The sequence below is a fragment of the Eulemur rufifrons genome, chromosome 10 (genome assembly GCF_041146395.1).
Source record: "Eulemur rufifrons isolate Redbay chromosome 10, OSU_ERuf_1, whole genome shotgun sequence".
In the NCBI taxonomy this organism is placed as follows: domain Eukaryota; kingdom Metazoa; phylum Chordata; class Mammalia; order Primates; family Lemuridae; genus Eulemur; species Eulemur rufifrons.
In genome coordinates this window covers 34,094,658-34,107,644 of record NC_090992.1, presented here as the reverse complement: position 1 = coordinate 34,107,644, position 12,987 = coordinate 34,094,658, and the positions used below count along the sequence as shown (strand labels likewise).

At 42.0% G+C, this 12,987-nt stretch overlaps 1 protein-coding gene and 1 pseudogene across 4 annotated transcripts in view; both read right to left on the bottom strand.

Moving 5' to 3' along the window:
- The window catches only part of TAMM41 (TAM41 mitochondrial translocator assembly and maintenance homolog), a 51,482-nt gene that overhangs the window by 16,516 nt on the left and 21,979 nt on the right, over positions 1–12,987 (bottom strand). For all 4 annotated transcript variants that reach the window (XM_069484419.1, XM_069484417.1, XM_069484418.1 and 1 more), the window contains one exon: positions 10,788–10,933. In XM_069484419.1, coding sequence (XP_069340520.1) covers positions 10,788–10,933 — 146 coding nt within the window. The remainder of the gene's footprint in view (positions 1–10,787; positions 10,934–12,987) is intronic.
- On the bottom strand, positions 5,434–5,949 carry LOC138393239 (RNA-binding protein 8A pseudogene; annotated as a pseudogene).

Below are 12,987 nucleotides of genomic sequence, written 5' to 3'. Positions count from 1 at the left end.
ACAATCGCAAAGTTATGGAATCCCAAGTGCCCACCAATACATGAGTGTATTAATAAAGTGTGGTATATGTATATCATTGAGTATTACTCAGCTATAAAAAATAGTGAACTAATACCTTTTGTAACAACCTGGATGGAACTGGAGACCATCCTTTTAAGTGACATATGGCAAGAATGGAAAAACAAACACCACATGTACTCACTACTAAATTGGACCTAATAGATCAACACTCACATGCACATATGTTAGTAAAATTCAACAGAAATCAAGCAGGAGGGAGGGGGAAGGAAGGGATGGGTAAATTCACACCCCAATGGGTACAATGCACACTATCTGGGTGATGGACACACATAACGTTGACTCAAAAGCAATTCATGTAACCAAAACATTTGTACCCCCATAATATTCTGGAAAAAGAAAAAAAGAAAAAAAGAAAAAAAAAGAAATATTTGCCCTTATCTACCATTTGGAAGAATAAATTTTTGATTATTTTTCTATAAAAAATGCATTTCTCATCATATGGAACAATATAGCATAGAAATGGTTCGCCTTTATGTCATGACAGCAAAGAAAGGCAAACCTTGGGATGATTTCTCTTCTGACACTCATTTAATTCACACAGAACCCAACTATCCAGCTTCTTTACCTTGCTGATTTGTTTCAAATGGTCCAATATTGTTGGAATAGTAACGTCAAACCTTGTTGCTAATTCATGGGAAGGTTGAGATGGATTTACTTCCACTACAGGTTTTAGCTCATCATTATCCACCTTCATCTCAGGTTGCCCATGTGGCTCATTTTCAAGATTAAAATCACCAGAATGGAACTTTTCAAACCATCCATGTACTGTGTGTTCATTAGCCACATCCTTCCCAAACACTTCATGGATATTTCCAGCTGTCTACACTGCAAGATGGAACTCATATTTAAAAATAACACGAATTTTTTACTTATCCATGGTTTCACAAAAATTGCTCTAAAAATTTTTTGAAAGATAATCACAAGCCAAAATGTGCATTTGAAAGACTGAGGATGTACCATCACAATAAAAATAAAACAAGAAGGGTCAAAGTGAAATGTCAGAGATAACAGCTTTCAAACTTAGCACTTAAGGAAATCAGACACTTCATATTTAGTAACCTAATGAATGTTGAGGTTTAACTTCGACTAAGAGAACAGTAATAAGAAAATAGACAGGCTGGGCACAGTGGCTCACGCCTGTAATCCTAGCACTCTGGGAGGCCACGGCGGGAGGATCGTTTGAGCTCAGGAGTTCGAGACCTGCCTGAGCAAGAGTGAGACCCCGTCTCTACTAAAAATAGAAAGAAATTATATTGACAGCTAAAAATATATACAGAAAAATTAGCCGGGCATGATGGCACATGCCTGTAGTCCCAGCTACTCAGGAGGCTGAGGCAGGAGGATTGCTTGAGCCCAGGAGTTTGAGGTTGCTGTGAGCTAGGCCGACGCCACGGCACTCTAGCCCGGGCAACACAGTGAGACTCTGTCTCAAAAAAAAAAAAAAAAAAAAAGACATATAAACATATTAACTTTTAGAGTTTCTAGGTATGATCAACTTTCTAAATTAGAATTCACTCATTGTACCACTGTTTTTATTCAACAAATATTTATTAAGTACATACCAATACCTGTTTTTCTACTTTTCTTTATAAAATCTATGCAAAGAAAAAAATGCTATTATTTCGTAGTTCTAATAAAGGTAGAGGGGTATCTAATCCTAAATATTTGATATTTATCACTAGGATGGTTCTAAATTTATAGGCTTCATCCTCTACTTAGCTTTGGCCACATAAATGACAAAATGTGAATATTTTCATAAAATATCCTAGAAATGACATTTACAGATGGACTCATGTTTTGGGGCCACATGTTGAGACCAGTCAAAAGAATTTTATAGTTATGCTTCACCTATGAAACTTCCAGGAATTTTAGAGATGCTAAAATGGCTTAAGTAACATAAGTAATTAGTAAATGGTATTCGCCACTGCTCTATCTTTAGGAAAAGAATGCACTGGAATTTTTACTTGAAAGCATGTGAGTAAAGACAAAATACTAGATGACATGATCAAATAAATGGGTAAATTCTGTCTAATTTTTCTTACTCTTTAATTCTCATTAAGATATGAAAGTGAAAGTATTCAGTTAAATTGTAAAAATCAAATTGCATTTTAAAAGCAGATATGGATACAATTATTATGTGCCAATTAACAAAAAAGCAGATATGGAAAAAATTATACATTGAATGATTCTATTTATATGAAATGTCCAGAAAAGCCAAGTTCATAGAGACAGAAAGTTGACTAGTGGTTGCCTAGCGGGAGGGAAGAGCTGGGGACTGCTAGTGGGTGTGGCATGTTTTTTTGGACTGATAGAAATGCTCTAAAATTATATTGTGGTGATGGTTACATAACTTTGTGAATATGCCACCAAAACCACTGATTTTCATGGTATATGAATTATACATGAATATTTTTAAAAAAGCAGATATGGTCATATGATAGTAGATGCTGTAGTGTACCACCCAGATCTGTGCTTTAGGACCAAAGTACTCATTCTAGAAACTAGCTGCTGGGCCAGTTGGCTGAGTCCCTCTCCCAGGGTCCCTCCCAAAATTGTTCTCAACCAAAGAGAGCTGCCTGGATCCAATAACTGGCAAATGCAAGAGCACAAAGGCCTGGCCTCCTCACCCTGAGTTGGGACAACGCTGAAGGCCTATTTGCTCACAGCGCCACCACAGGATCAGATGAGGCCTTTGTTTCCAATGTGCTCAATCCTAAGCTTACACAACTGGTATCAGGAGTGGTCCTAGAAAGCAGACTCCTAAGATGGCATCTTGGAGCTATCACAGTGTGGAAGATCAAATGGAAACCTCTGAAACTTCCGTTCTCTCCCCTGGCCAAAATAATAAACAAAAAAATAAAATCACATCCCAGGAGGAATGGCATACATCAGTGCCACATGTAGATCTAAAGAGTCAAGGGGTATGGTGGTGAATTTTAAGTGCCAACTTGGCTAGATGACTGGGCTTAACTGCTTGGCCAAACACCAGTCTAGATGTTGCTATGAAGGTATTTTTTAGATGTAATTAACATTTACATCAGTAGACTATGAGTAAAGCTGATTACCCTCCATAATATTGGTAGGTCTTATCTAATCAGTTGAAGGCCTTAAGAAAAAACTAAGGTCCCTTGAAAAAGAAGGAATTCTGCCTCTAGACTGCCTTCAGACTCAAGATGGCAACATCAATTCTTCTCTGAGTCTCCAGCCTGCTGGCCTGCCCTATGTATTTCTAACTTGCCAGCCCCCTCAATTGAGTTAGACAATTCCTGAAAATAACCCCCGCTTCTCTTTCTATATACATATAGACACACACACACACACGCACACACACCCCCGTTGGTTCTGTTTTTCTGGAGAACCCTGACAAATACAGAGTCAGAGTTGATGGGCCCCATGACATCCCCACGAAGTCCGGCCCTTACAAAAACCAAATGGATCTTGGGGATTACAATCAACTACCACAAACTCAAATAAGTCGAAACCCAGTTGCATTTGCTGGGCCAGATGCAGCAAATCTTCTGGAGGAGATCAACAGAACTAAAGGTACGTGGATGCGGCCACAGATCTGGTGAATGCGTTCTTTTCCCCTGCTATTAGGAAGGAGGATCAAAAGCAGCTCACATTCATATGTGACAGACAACAGTATACCTTATCGTTTGCCTCAGGGCTATGTTAAGTGTCTCATCCTCTGTCATAAGATATTCAAAGGACACTAGACTATTTGGACATTCTGTATATCATCACGTTGGTTTACTATGACAACGATATATTGTTATTGTCACCTGGTAAGCAATAAGGGGCAAGAACATTGGAGACCTTGATATAGATATATGCATTCCAGAGGGCAGGAGATACCTAAGAGAAACCCTATGACGTTTCAGGAGCCTACCACGTCAGTGAAGTTTTCAGGGGTCAAGTGGTCTGGAGCATGGTGGGATATCCCCTCCAAAGTAAAGGTCAACTGATTACATCTCGTGCCTCCCACCACTCAGCAAAAAGCACTACAGTGGGCCTCTTCAGGTTCTGCAAGCGGCATATCCCGAGCTTGGGAATAAGGCTCAGACCCATTTATTAAGTGAGATGAAAGGATGATAGCTTTGTGAGGGCCTCAGAGCAGAAAGAGCTCTGCAACAAGCAGGAGTGTAATTAACCCTGCCACTTGGGGTACACACAACCCTGAAGACTCTATGGTTCTAAAAGTATCTACAGCATCAAAAGAAGCCATGTGAAGCTATGGTGAGCCCCAGTATGAGAATCACAATGTGATTGTTAGGGTTCTACAGCAAGGCCATGCCATCTACACAATTTGAAATCAGCTCATGGATAGATATTTGAACCTGGTAGATAGAGATGGACCTTCTGACCATGCCATATCAAATGAGCATGCATCAAGAATTGCCCATCAGGCGCTGGGATCAGAGATTCACCAAGTCATAAGGTCAGGCAGGCTCAACAACAACCTACTGCAAGACAGAAGAGGTACACCAGCACTGAGCACAAGCAAGGTTAGGGCATGGTGAGCTGCACAGACAGGAAGCTGAGACCCTGTAATATGCACTACTGTTGCTCCAGTGCTTCTCTGTTGGCTCAAGCATATGGCTACATGGAGACTCCCTTGTGACTGGCTTTTGAAGGAGGATAAAGAACAAACTTGCTTCATGGATGATGTGGTTTGGTATGTAAGAGTGGAAAATAGATGGCACCTGCATTACAGTCTCACTCAGGGACACCCCTGAAAGACAGTGATGAGAGGAAATTCTTCCATGGGCATGCGTTAGGTGGTGCACCTGGTCAACCACTTCATATAGGAAAAGAAGTGGCCCAAGTTAAGAATATATGAAGGCCCATGGCCTGGGGAGTGGAGAATGGTTCACTGGTTGGCTAGGGGCCTGAAAGGAAACAGATTAGGAGACTGGGGACAAGGAATTTAGGAGAAGAGCCAGGCAGATGGACCCATGGGAGTGGACACAAAGTGTGAAGATCATTGTGTTATATGTGAATGCCTTTCAGCCAGCATCCACCACAGAGGGGCAGCAGCAACCAAAAGAACAATTCAGCCAACTGACTCAATAGTCTCTGTTGTCCTAGTGCTGGCACAACAGGCATGTAAGAGAACCCATGGTGGCAGGGACAGAGACTACGCCTACACCTGCTGTTTTGTTTTTTTTTTTTTTAATGTAGAAAACAAAAATGGAACATTTATTCATAACTCAAAAGAAACACTAAGCAGGTGGGGTAAGAGATTAAATATAAATACAGCAAGTTCCACCCCAGCCCTGTTTCTCCAAGATGGCATGGTCAAATGTTATCTTGGAGAGAACACCTGGACAAGAGGACCTGTCAGTGACATCTCTAGTCTGGACTCCTGCTGCATCTTTGGCCACCTTTCCTTTTGCCCTTGGGTGGACCCAGAACAAAACACCAGTCAACACTGATTGGCTGTCCCATCACATCCTGGCCATTGAGTCCCTCCATAGCAGCCCGGGCCTCCTTGTGTGTTTCACACTCAACTAGAATATACCCCCCTTCAGGTACTCCATTTGCCTGTCCAGATTGAGGTGGATGTTTTTTATTTCCCCATATTCTGCCCACTTGTCCTGGATGTCTTCTTTAGTGGCTTTCTCATGGACTGTAGTGACAAAGAGAATCCAGCCTTCAACAGAGCATTGTGCCCCGGGTTCACTGTTACCCTGCTCCACCCTGTCATAATCCTCATGCATCCGTGCACTCAGGACCCCTATTCAGAGCCAAAGCCTTGGCCCTTCATTTTTTCACTTTCTCTTTCAGCTTGTGAATGCTTTCAGCCCCATTCTGATCCATGGCGAAATCCTTGCCCCCGGCCTTGTGAAGATCCAGCACATCCACCATCTTGCCTTCGTTCAAGCTCTTTCTGTTGCCTACACCCAATGTTACGAGCTTCTACTCACCAAGGCTGATCAGGTACTGCTGCTATTGAAAGTCCATCCTAACAGCAACAGAGGCCAATGCTGAGATCCAGATATCGGATCATCTCTTGAAACAAACCAATCACTTGGTGGTTAACTGCACTTGGACCCCTTCCACCTGGGAAGGGATAGCAATTCACCTTGACTGGAACTGACACATTCTGAGTATGGGTTTGCCTTTCCTGCCAGCAGGGCCTAGCCAGTACCACGGCACAGGGCTCATACAATGCTTGATTCTCTGACATGGCATACCACGTGACACCACTCAGGGGACCCACGTTAGAGCAAAGGAATACAAAGGTGCAGCAATGGGCACAAGACCATGGCTCCACCGTTCCTACCACATACTGCACCGAAGCTGCCAGCCTCGTAGAGCAGTGGTTCTGAAAGGCGGGCAATTTTTGTCCCCCACAACAAAGAATTATATGGCTCAAAATGTCAATGTGCCACTATTGAAAAACTCCACGAAGGCCGGGCGCGGTGGCTCACGCCTGTAATCCTAGCACTCTGGGAGGCCGAGGTGGGCGGATCGTTTGAGCTCAGGAGTTCGAGACCAGCCTGAGCAAGAGCGAGACCTCACCTCTACTAAAAATAGAAAGAAATTATATGGACAGCTAAAAATATATATAGAAAAAATTAGCCGGGCATGGTGGCGCATGCCTGTAGTCCTAGCTACTCGGGAGGCTGAGACAGGAGGATTGCTTGAGCTCAGGAGTTTGAGGTTGCTGTGAGCTAGGCTGACGCCACGGCACTCACTCTAGCCTGGGCAACAGAGTGAGACTCTGTCTCAAAAAAAAAAAAAAAAAAACCTCCACGAAAGAGCAATCAAGGAACAGCTGTGGCACCAGCTTGAAGATGACTCCCTGTGAGAATGGGGTATAGTATATATCCTAAACTGATGGCTATTACACAGTACTATATTCCCAGTCAGTAGAAGACCTGGGTCTGCAAACCAAAGCGTGAGGAGAAGTGGCCTTGCCTACCATCATTCCCAGTGACCCCCCCGCCCCCCTTCAGGACTTTGTGCTTCCCATCTCCACAACTCTAGGTCTGTCGGTCTAGATAGAGGTCCCAGTTCCCAGAGAAGGAATGCCTTCTTCCAGAGGACACAGTAAGCATCCCGTTAAACTTTAAGCTGTGACTGCCAGCCAATCAATTAAGAATGCCATGCCAAAAGTTTAGCAGACAAGGAGATGAGCCACTACATTGGCAGGAAAAATCAACCTTGATCGCCAAGAGGCAGAGCTGCTGATGGACATCTCTTGGCACCCTCTGTCCAATTTTCATGGTAGGTGAACAAGCTCACTAGCCATAATCTTGGATGGATGTGGTGACCAGTGTCTCAGACTCCTCAGGGATGAGGGTCTGAGCCACCTTGTCTAGACAAGAGAAGTGGTAGATGAGGTGGAAGGGCCTCTGGAATGGGGAGTAGAAAGGGGAGAAGATGCGTATCAGTTGCACCCTCCAGATCAGATGCAGCACTGAGAGCTGTAGCTTAGCACCCTCAACCTTATTCTTTTAAGTTTTCCCAGGAAAAAAAAAAACAATTAAACTAGATCATGCAGGCTTTTGTAGGCCACAGCAAGGAGTTTAGATAAGTTTATTTTCATAGTTAGAAAAAATTCCCAGTCCTTTTCCCTCACTCAGTTTCTAGGAAGTTGGCAGCTAGCCACATTATACTTCCCTGTTTGCTAGGCAGACAGTAGATGATGTCTTTCTGGAGAAATTCTACAGATACTGACATTTGGGGTTCTCCAATAAAGCAGCCAGGTCCTTGCCCCATAATCCTATAGGGAAGCCCACCAGTTGACAAGCCCAATCCATCACAGAGAACTTCCAGTCTGCATCTCAGTGCCTCGTTCTTTACAAACAGGCCAGGAAGGACAGTCAGACTGTTGAGAAAAGCCTCTAAGATAACAGACAAGACTGAATCAACAGAGAGAAGGAACTAAGAGATAAAGAGACAACTGTAAGGGATAAGAAAAAACTTCAAAAGTTATAATAAAGATCATTAAGGAAAAATCATTATGAGAAAAATAATGCTTCCATAAAACAAGACAGGATACTATTAAAAAATTGGGGGAAATTAAAAATTCAGTAGAAGTATTAGATCAATCTGAAAAATTCTTCTGCAAGGCAAAATTAAAAAAAAAACAGGCTGGGTACAGTGGCTCATATCTGTAATCCTAGCACTTTGGGAGGCTGAGGTAGGAGGATGACTTGAGGCCACGAGTTCGAGACCAGCTGGAGCAATATAGCAACACCTTGTCTCTACAACAATAAAAAAAATAGCCGGGCATGGTGGCACACACCTGTAGTCCCAGCTACGTGGGAGGCTGAGGCAGGAGAATCGCTTGAGCCTGAGATTTCAAGGTTGCAATGAGCTATGATGACACCACTGCACTCTAGCCTAGGTGACAGACAGAGACCCTGTCTCAAAAAACAACAATAACAACAACAACAACAACAACAACAACAAAAACCCAAAAGAAAGCGAGCTATGACTTAAAAATTCAGAGGGAAAATTATTCCCACCCTAGAATCTGACACCTAGCCAAAGCTATCAGTCAATGGGAGGGTAGAATTTTCAGAGGTACATGGTCTCAAAAAATTTACCTCCCTCACATCCTTTGTTAGGAAGTACTAAAAGACATACTTCACCAAAATGAAAGTGTAAACCACGAAAGAGGAAAATACAAGATTAAGAAAACCAAAAACTAGCAAAGAAGAGAGGCAATGGAAATTCTCAAGGTGCTAATGAAAGGAAGTTCAGGGAGCACAGCTGTGCAGCAAGCCTAGAAAACAACCAGCCCAGAAAGGAGCAGGGCATGGGGCTCTGGGAAGAACGTCCCCAAGAAAAACAAGAAACAGAGAAAGTACCCAATGTATTAAATATTTGTCCATAATGGAAGGAGTTTTACAGATCAGAGTTTGAGGATGAGTTAGTGACCTAGGCAACTGAAAAAAAATGAGATAATTGTTAACTCCAGGAAAAACAAAGTTGTACAGGAAAGGAAATTTCATAATACTATTTATGGATCAGTGATAAAGAAACAGTTGTCATCATAAAGTAAATATTGAATATTAACCTAACCAAAAATTATAAAATAACTGTATATGGAGCATGAGGGGGTGAGGTAGGAGGGGAAGAGTGTTTGTATTGACGGGGTAGAATAAGAGAGTAAAAAAAATCCTTGTCTTCCAGAGAACGATGGCAAAAATAAAGTATAAAATTGAAAAAAATCAATTAAGTATAACAATCAGCTAATAAGATGAAGGCAATTGCCTCTGGGAAGTCAGACTGAGAAAAGAGGAAGGTGTATAGCAGGGAACTGTTTTTTTGTCATAAACCTTGAGGTACGACTGGCTTTTAAAGCATGTGCATGCATTGACAAAAGTAAAAATTAAAAACAAAAAACCTCAATCTCAAGAAAGTGTGGCAAAAATCTTTTAAACTGAGTGGTGGGCATTCTGGTATTTTATATGTCACTGTGTATTCTTTTCTTATTTCAAAAATAATTCCGAGTTTTTAAAGCTCCCTAGAACTGAAAGTTCTAGAAACTGCATTAATCTGTTACTCAATATCATGTTTTTTTTTTTTTTTGAGACAGAGTCTCGCTCTGTTGCCCTGGCTAGAGTGCCGTGGCGTCAGCCTAGCTCACATCAACCTCAAACTCCTGGGCTCAAGCGATCCTCCTGCCTCAGCCTCCCGAGTAGCTGGGACTACAGGCATGTGCCACCATGCCCGGCTAATTTTTTCTATATATATTTTTAGCTGTCCATATAATTTCTTTCTATTTTTAGTAGAGACGGGGGTCTCGCTCTTGCTCAGGCTGGTCTCGAACTCCTGAGCTCAAACGATCCGCCCGCCTCATCCTCCCAGGGTGCTAGGATTACAGGCGTGAGCCACCGCGCCCGGCCTCAATACAATGTTAACTGCCCCTATTGTGTGGATGAGGAAGAGCATAAAGGAAGTAAAATATAATGTTCTTTATGTTAAAGGGGAAAAAAACTGTGGTTTCTATAGTTTAAAAAAAAATCTTAAACCTGAATTACTTTTCTCCAAGGGAAGTTTCTTTGATTTTTATTTTCAAACACTTAATATTACTTTAAAAAAAATACCTTGATAAGAAAGTCTTATGTGATATATCAAAAAGTCCAAAGACATAATAAACATAACAAGTGGCGAAAAGCAAACTTCAGAATAATATGTATAAGTAGGAACCTAGTTACATATAGCAAAACCAATAAGACCAAACCTCCTCATACATGTGTATATGTATAAATATACACAAAAATGCATGCAAAAAGATCTGGAAGAATAGACACAAAACGTCAGTATGGCTACCTCTGGGGAGGCAAATGGGACTGGGGATGGCTAATGGGATTAGGGGGATGGAACCAAAGCAATCTGAGAGTTTATTCTCACTTGTTTTGATTGGTAATTAGTACATACAGTAAGAATTTCAAGTGGAAAATAAGGCATTAATACATGGTGAAAACGAATCTCTCCTACTTCTGCCCCCAGTTCTCTTCTCCAAAGGCAACCCCTTCTCACTTGTCTCTGTGTTACCTTTTAGCATTACTCCAAATATACAGAAGCTTATGTTTATGTTTACATATAGGTACTTACCTTTAAAAGGTACTTACCTTTTAAAATAAAAATGTTATTACATTAGTCACACTGTTCTACCCCTTACTGTCTTCCTGCAAATGACTCTTGCCTTAGAAACAATGGAAGCTATTTTCCACATAGTTTACCTCCAGTCGGCCTTGCTGGGTTTTATACACCACTTGGGGGTTCTCCTGTAGTATGCTGCCATACAGCTCGCGAAAGTGGGCTATGTTGGGCTTCACGATATTCAACACTTTTGTCTTATCCTCTCCAATAACCATCCGAAAGTCACCTAGTTAAAACAAACGGAGAAACAAATCTTCCATTGAGAATCCACGGTCTGACCTATGAACCACAGTCCCCACATTGATACTGCACTGGTTCAACCTGGCAGGACCCCTCATCAAAACACTTGCTTTTCCTCCTTAAAACGTGACCACATTACCACCCAAGGAACGTAGGCACTTGTTTCGGGGGAAAGAGAGTCTCTCAAATCGCAAAGCCCTTTATGCCAGTTAAAATACAGTTACCTAAGTCCACAAGGTAATCATTAGCGACAAGCTAACTTGCTTTTGTTTTCCAATGCAGAAGCTTCTGTACTTATTGACTTTCATCTTATGAGCAAAACTGCCTGTGGTCAATCATGGAGACACGAGTTGTGTATTGTCACTTTAGACTTGTCCTTGCCACTGCTTACTCATCGTTGACCTGTTCGCTCTGATTACATAAGGACTTTTGAAGTGCTTTATGAATATAATTAACCCTATTTTACTTGACAAGGGCAAGAGAAGGCTTAAAGTCCTTATAGAAGAGGTTTGGATTTAAGATAAAATTGACAGCAGATATAATTTTTTAAATTGCCAGTGGTCAGAAATGAGGGATGTTACATTTGTCTGTGGGATGAACTGAGCTGCAAAACAAATAATTCCGAAGGACAAAAGCACTTTTTTCTTCCATTATTCATCTAGAAGCAACAAAAGCACTTTGAAAACAAATGAAAAGTGCCCTGTCTATGCCATTGTCCATCATCAGTAAGATGGAGGAGAAACGAGTGATGAAACGGGCACACTGAGTGAATGCCTGCTGGGCTAAGGCGAAGTCAAAGAGGCCAGATGCACGCAGGAGAGCCTTCCGGGTTAAGTGTGGTGAAAGCAACTCGGCTGAAACCTTTGCTGGACAGACAGCAAGCCATTCAAGGGAGTAGAGAGGCGGCAAGTGTAGGCAGACATCCCAGATGCTGAGGAATCCCCTGGGACCAGGATGACGATGTAATTTACCATCCAAACTAGGTCACTCTTGAGGGTGAAGGCAGCACTATGAATAATTATACTAGAACAAGTATAAACTGAGCAAACCAGGACATATGGGTGCCCTTGACAATTTCTTTTCTCTGGAGGGGGCACACAATCATAGAGGTCATTACCTGACATAACAGATTTTCCTAGAGCAAACTGTTGGCTTGTCTTAAAAAAAGTAAAAATACAAAGATGCCCAATAGTATGAACTTCACTTAGTAAGGAATAAAACATTCTGGGTTTTTAAGCTTCAAAAGACCAACTTTGAATTCTACGATTTGGTAGAATGCAGCTGGGGACTGCAAGCTTCAGAAAAACAGACTTCCAAACAGCCTGTGGAACCTGACCTTGGTGTAGATGAGGTCTGACTGTTCACATGAGTGAACAGAAGTGAGTCCTAGTCGTAGCCAGCTGCTCAAACACAGATGAACTTGTTTTCTCACTACTATTTTCTAAGGGAAAGAGGCGGGCCTGGTGGCTCACGCCTGTAATCTTAGCATTCTGGGAGGCCGAGGAGGGAAGATTGCTTGAGGTCAGGAGTTTGAGACCAGCCTGAGCAAAAGCAAGACTCCGTCACTACTAAAAATAAAAGAAATTAGTCAGGCATGGTGGTGCACACCTGTAATCCCAGCTACTTGGGAGGCCGGGGCAGGAGGATCACTTGAGCCCAGTTTATCATAGCTCATAGCATCATGCAGTGAGCTATGATGACACCACTGCACTCTAGCCCAGGTAACAGTGCAAGACCCAGTCTCAAAAAAAAAAAAAAAAAAAAAAAGAGGTAATGTTTATTGATCATTTAGTGAGTGCAAGGCACTGTTCCAAGTACTTTGTGGTACAGCTTCTTCTAATTCACACAGCTCTCCTCCCAGGCAGATACGATTCTATCCCCATTTAGCATACAAGGCAACAAAGACACAGAGATTAAGAAACCCACTTAAGATTTCCCAAGAAGTGAAAATATACCACATATATAAAACTGTTCATTGAAGCTCTACTTATAATACTGAAATATTGGAAGCAACACAAATGTCCAACAACAGGGGAATGG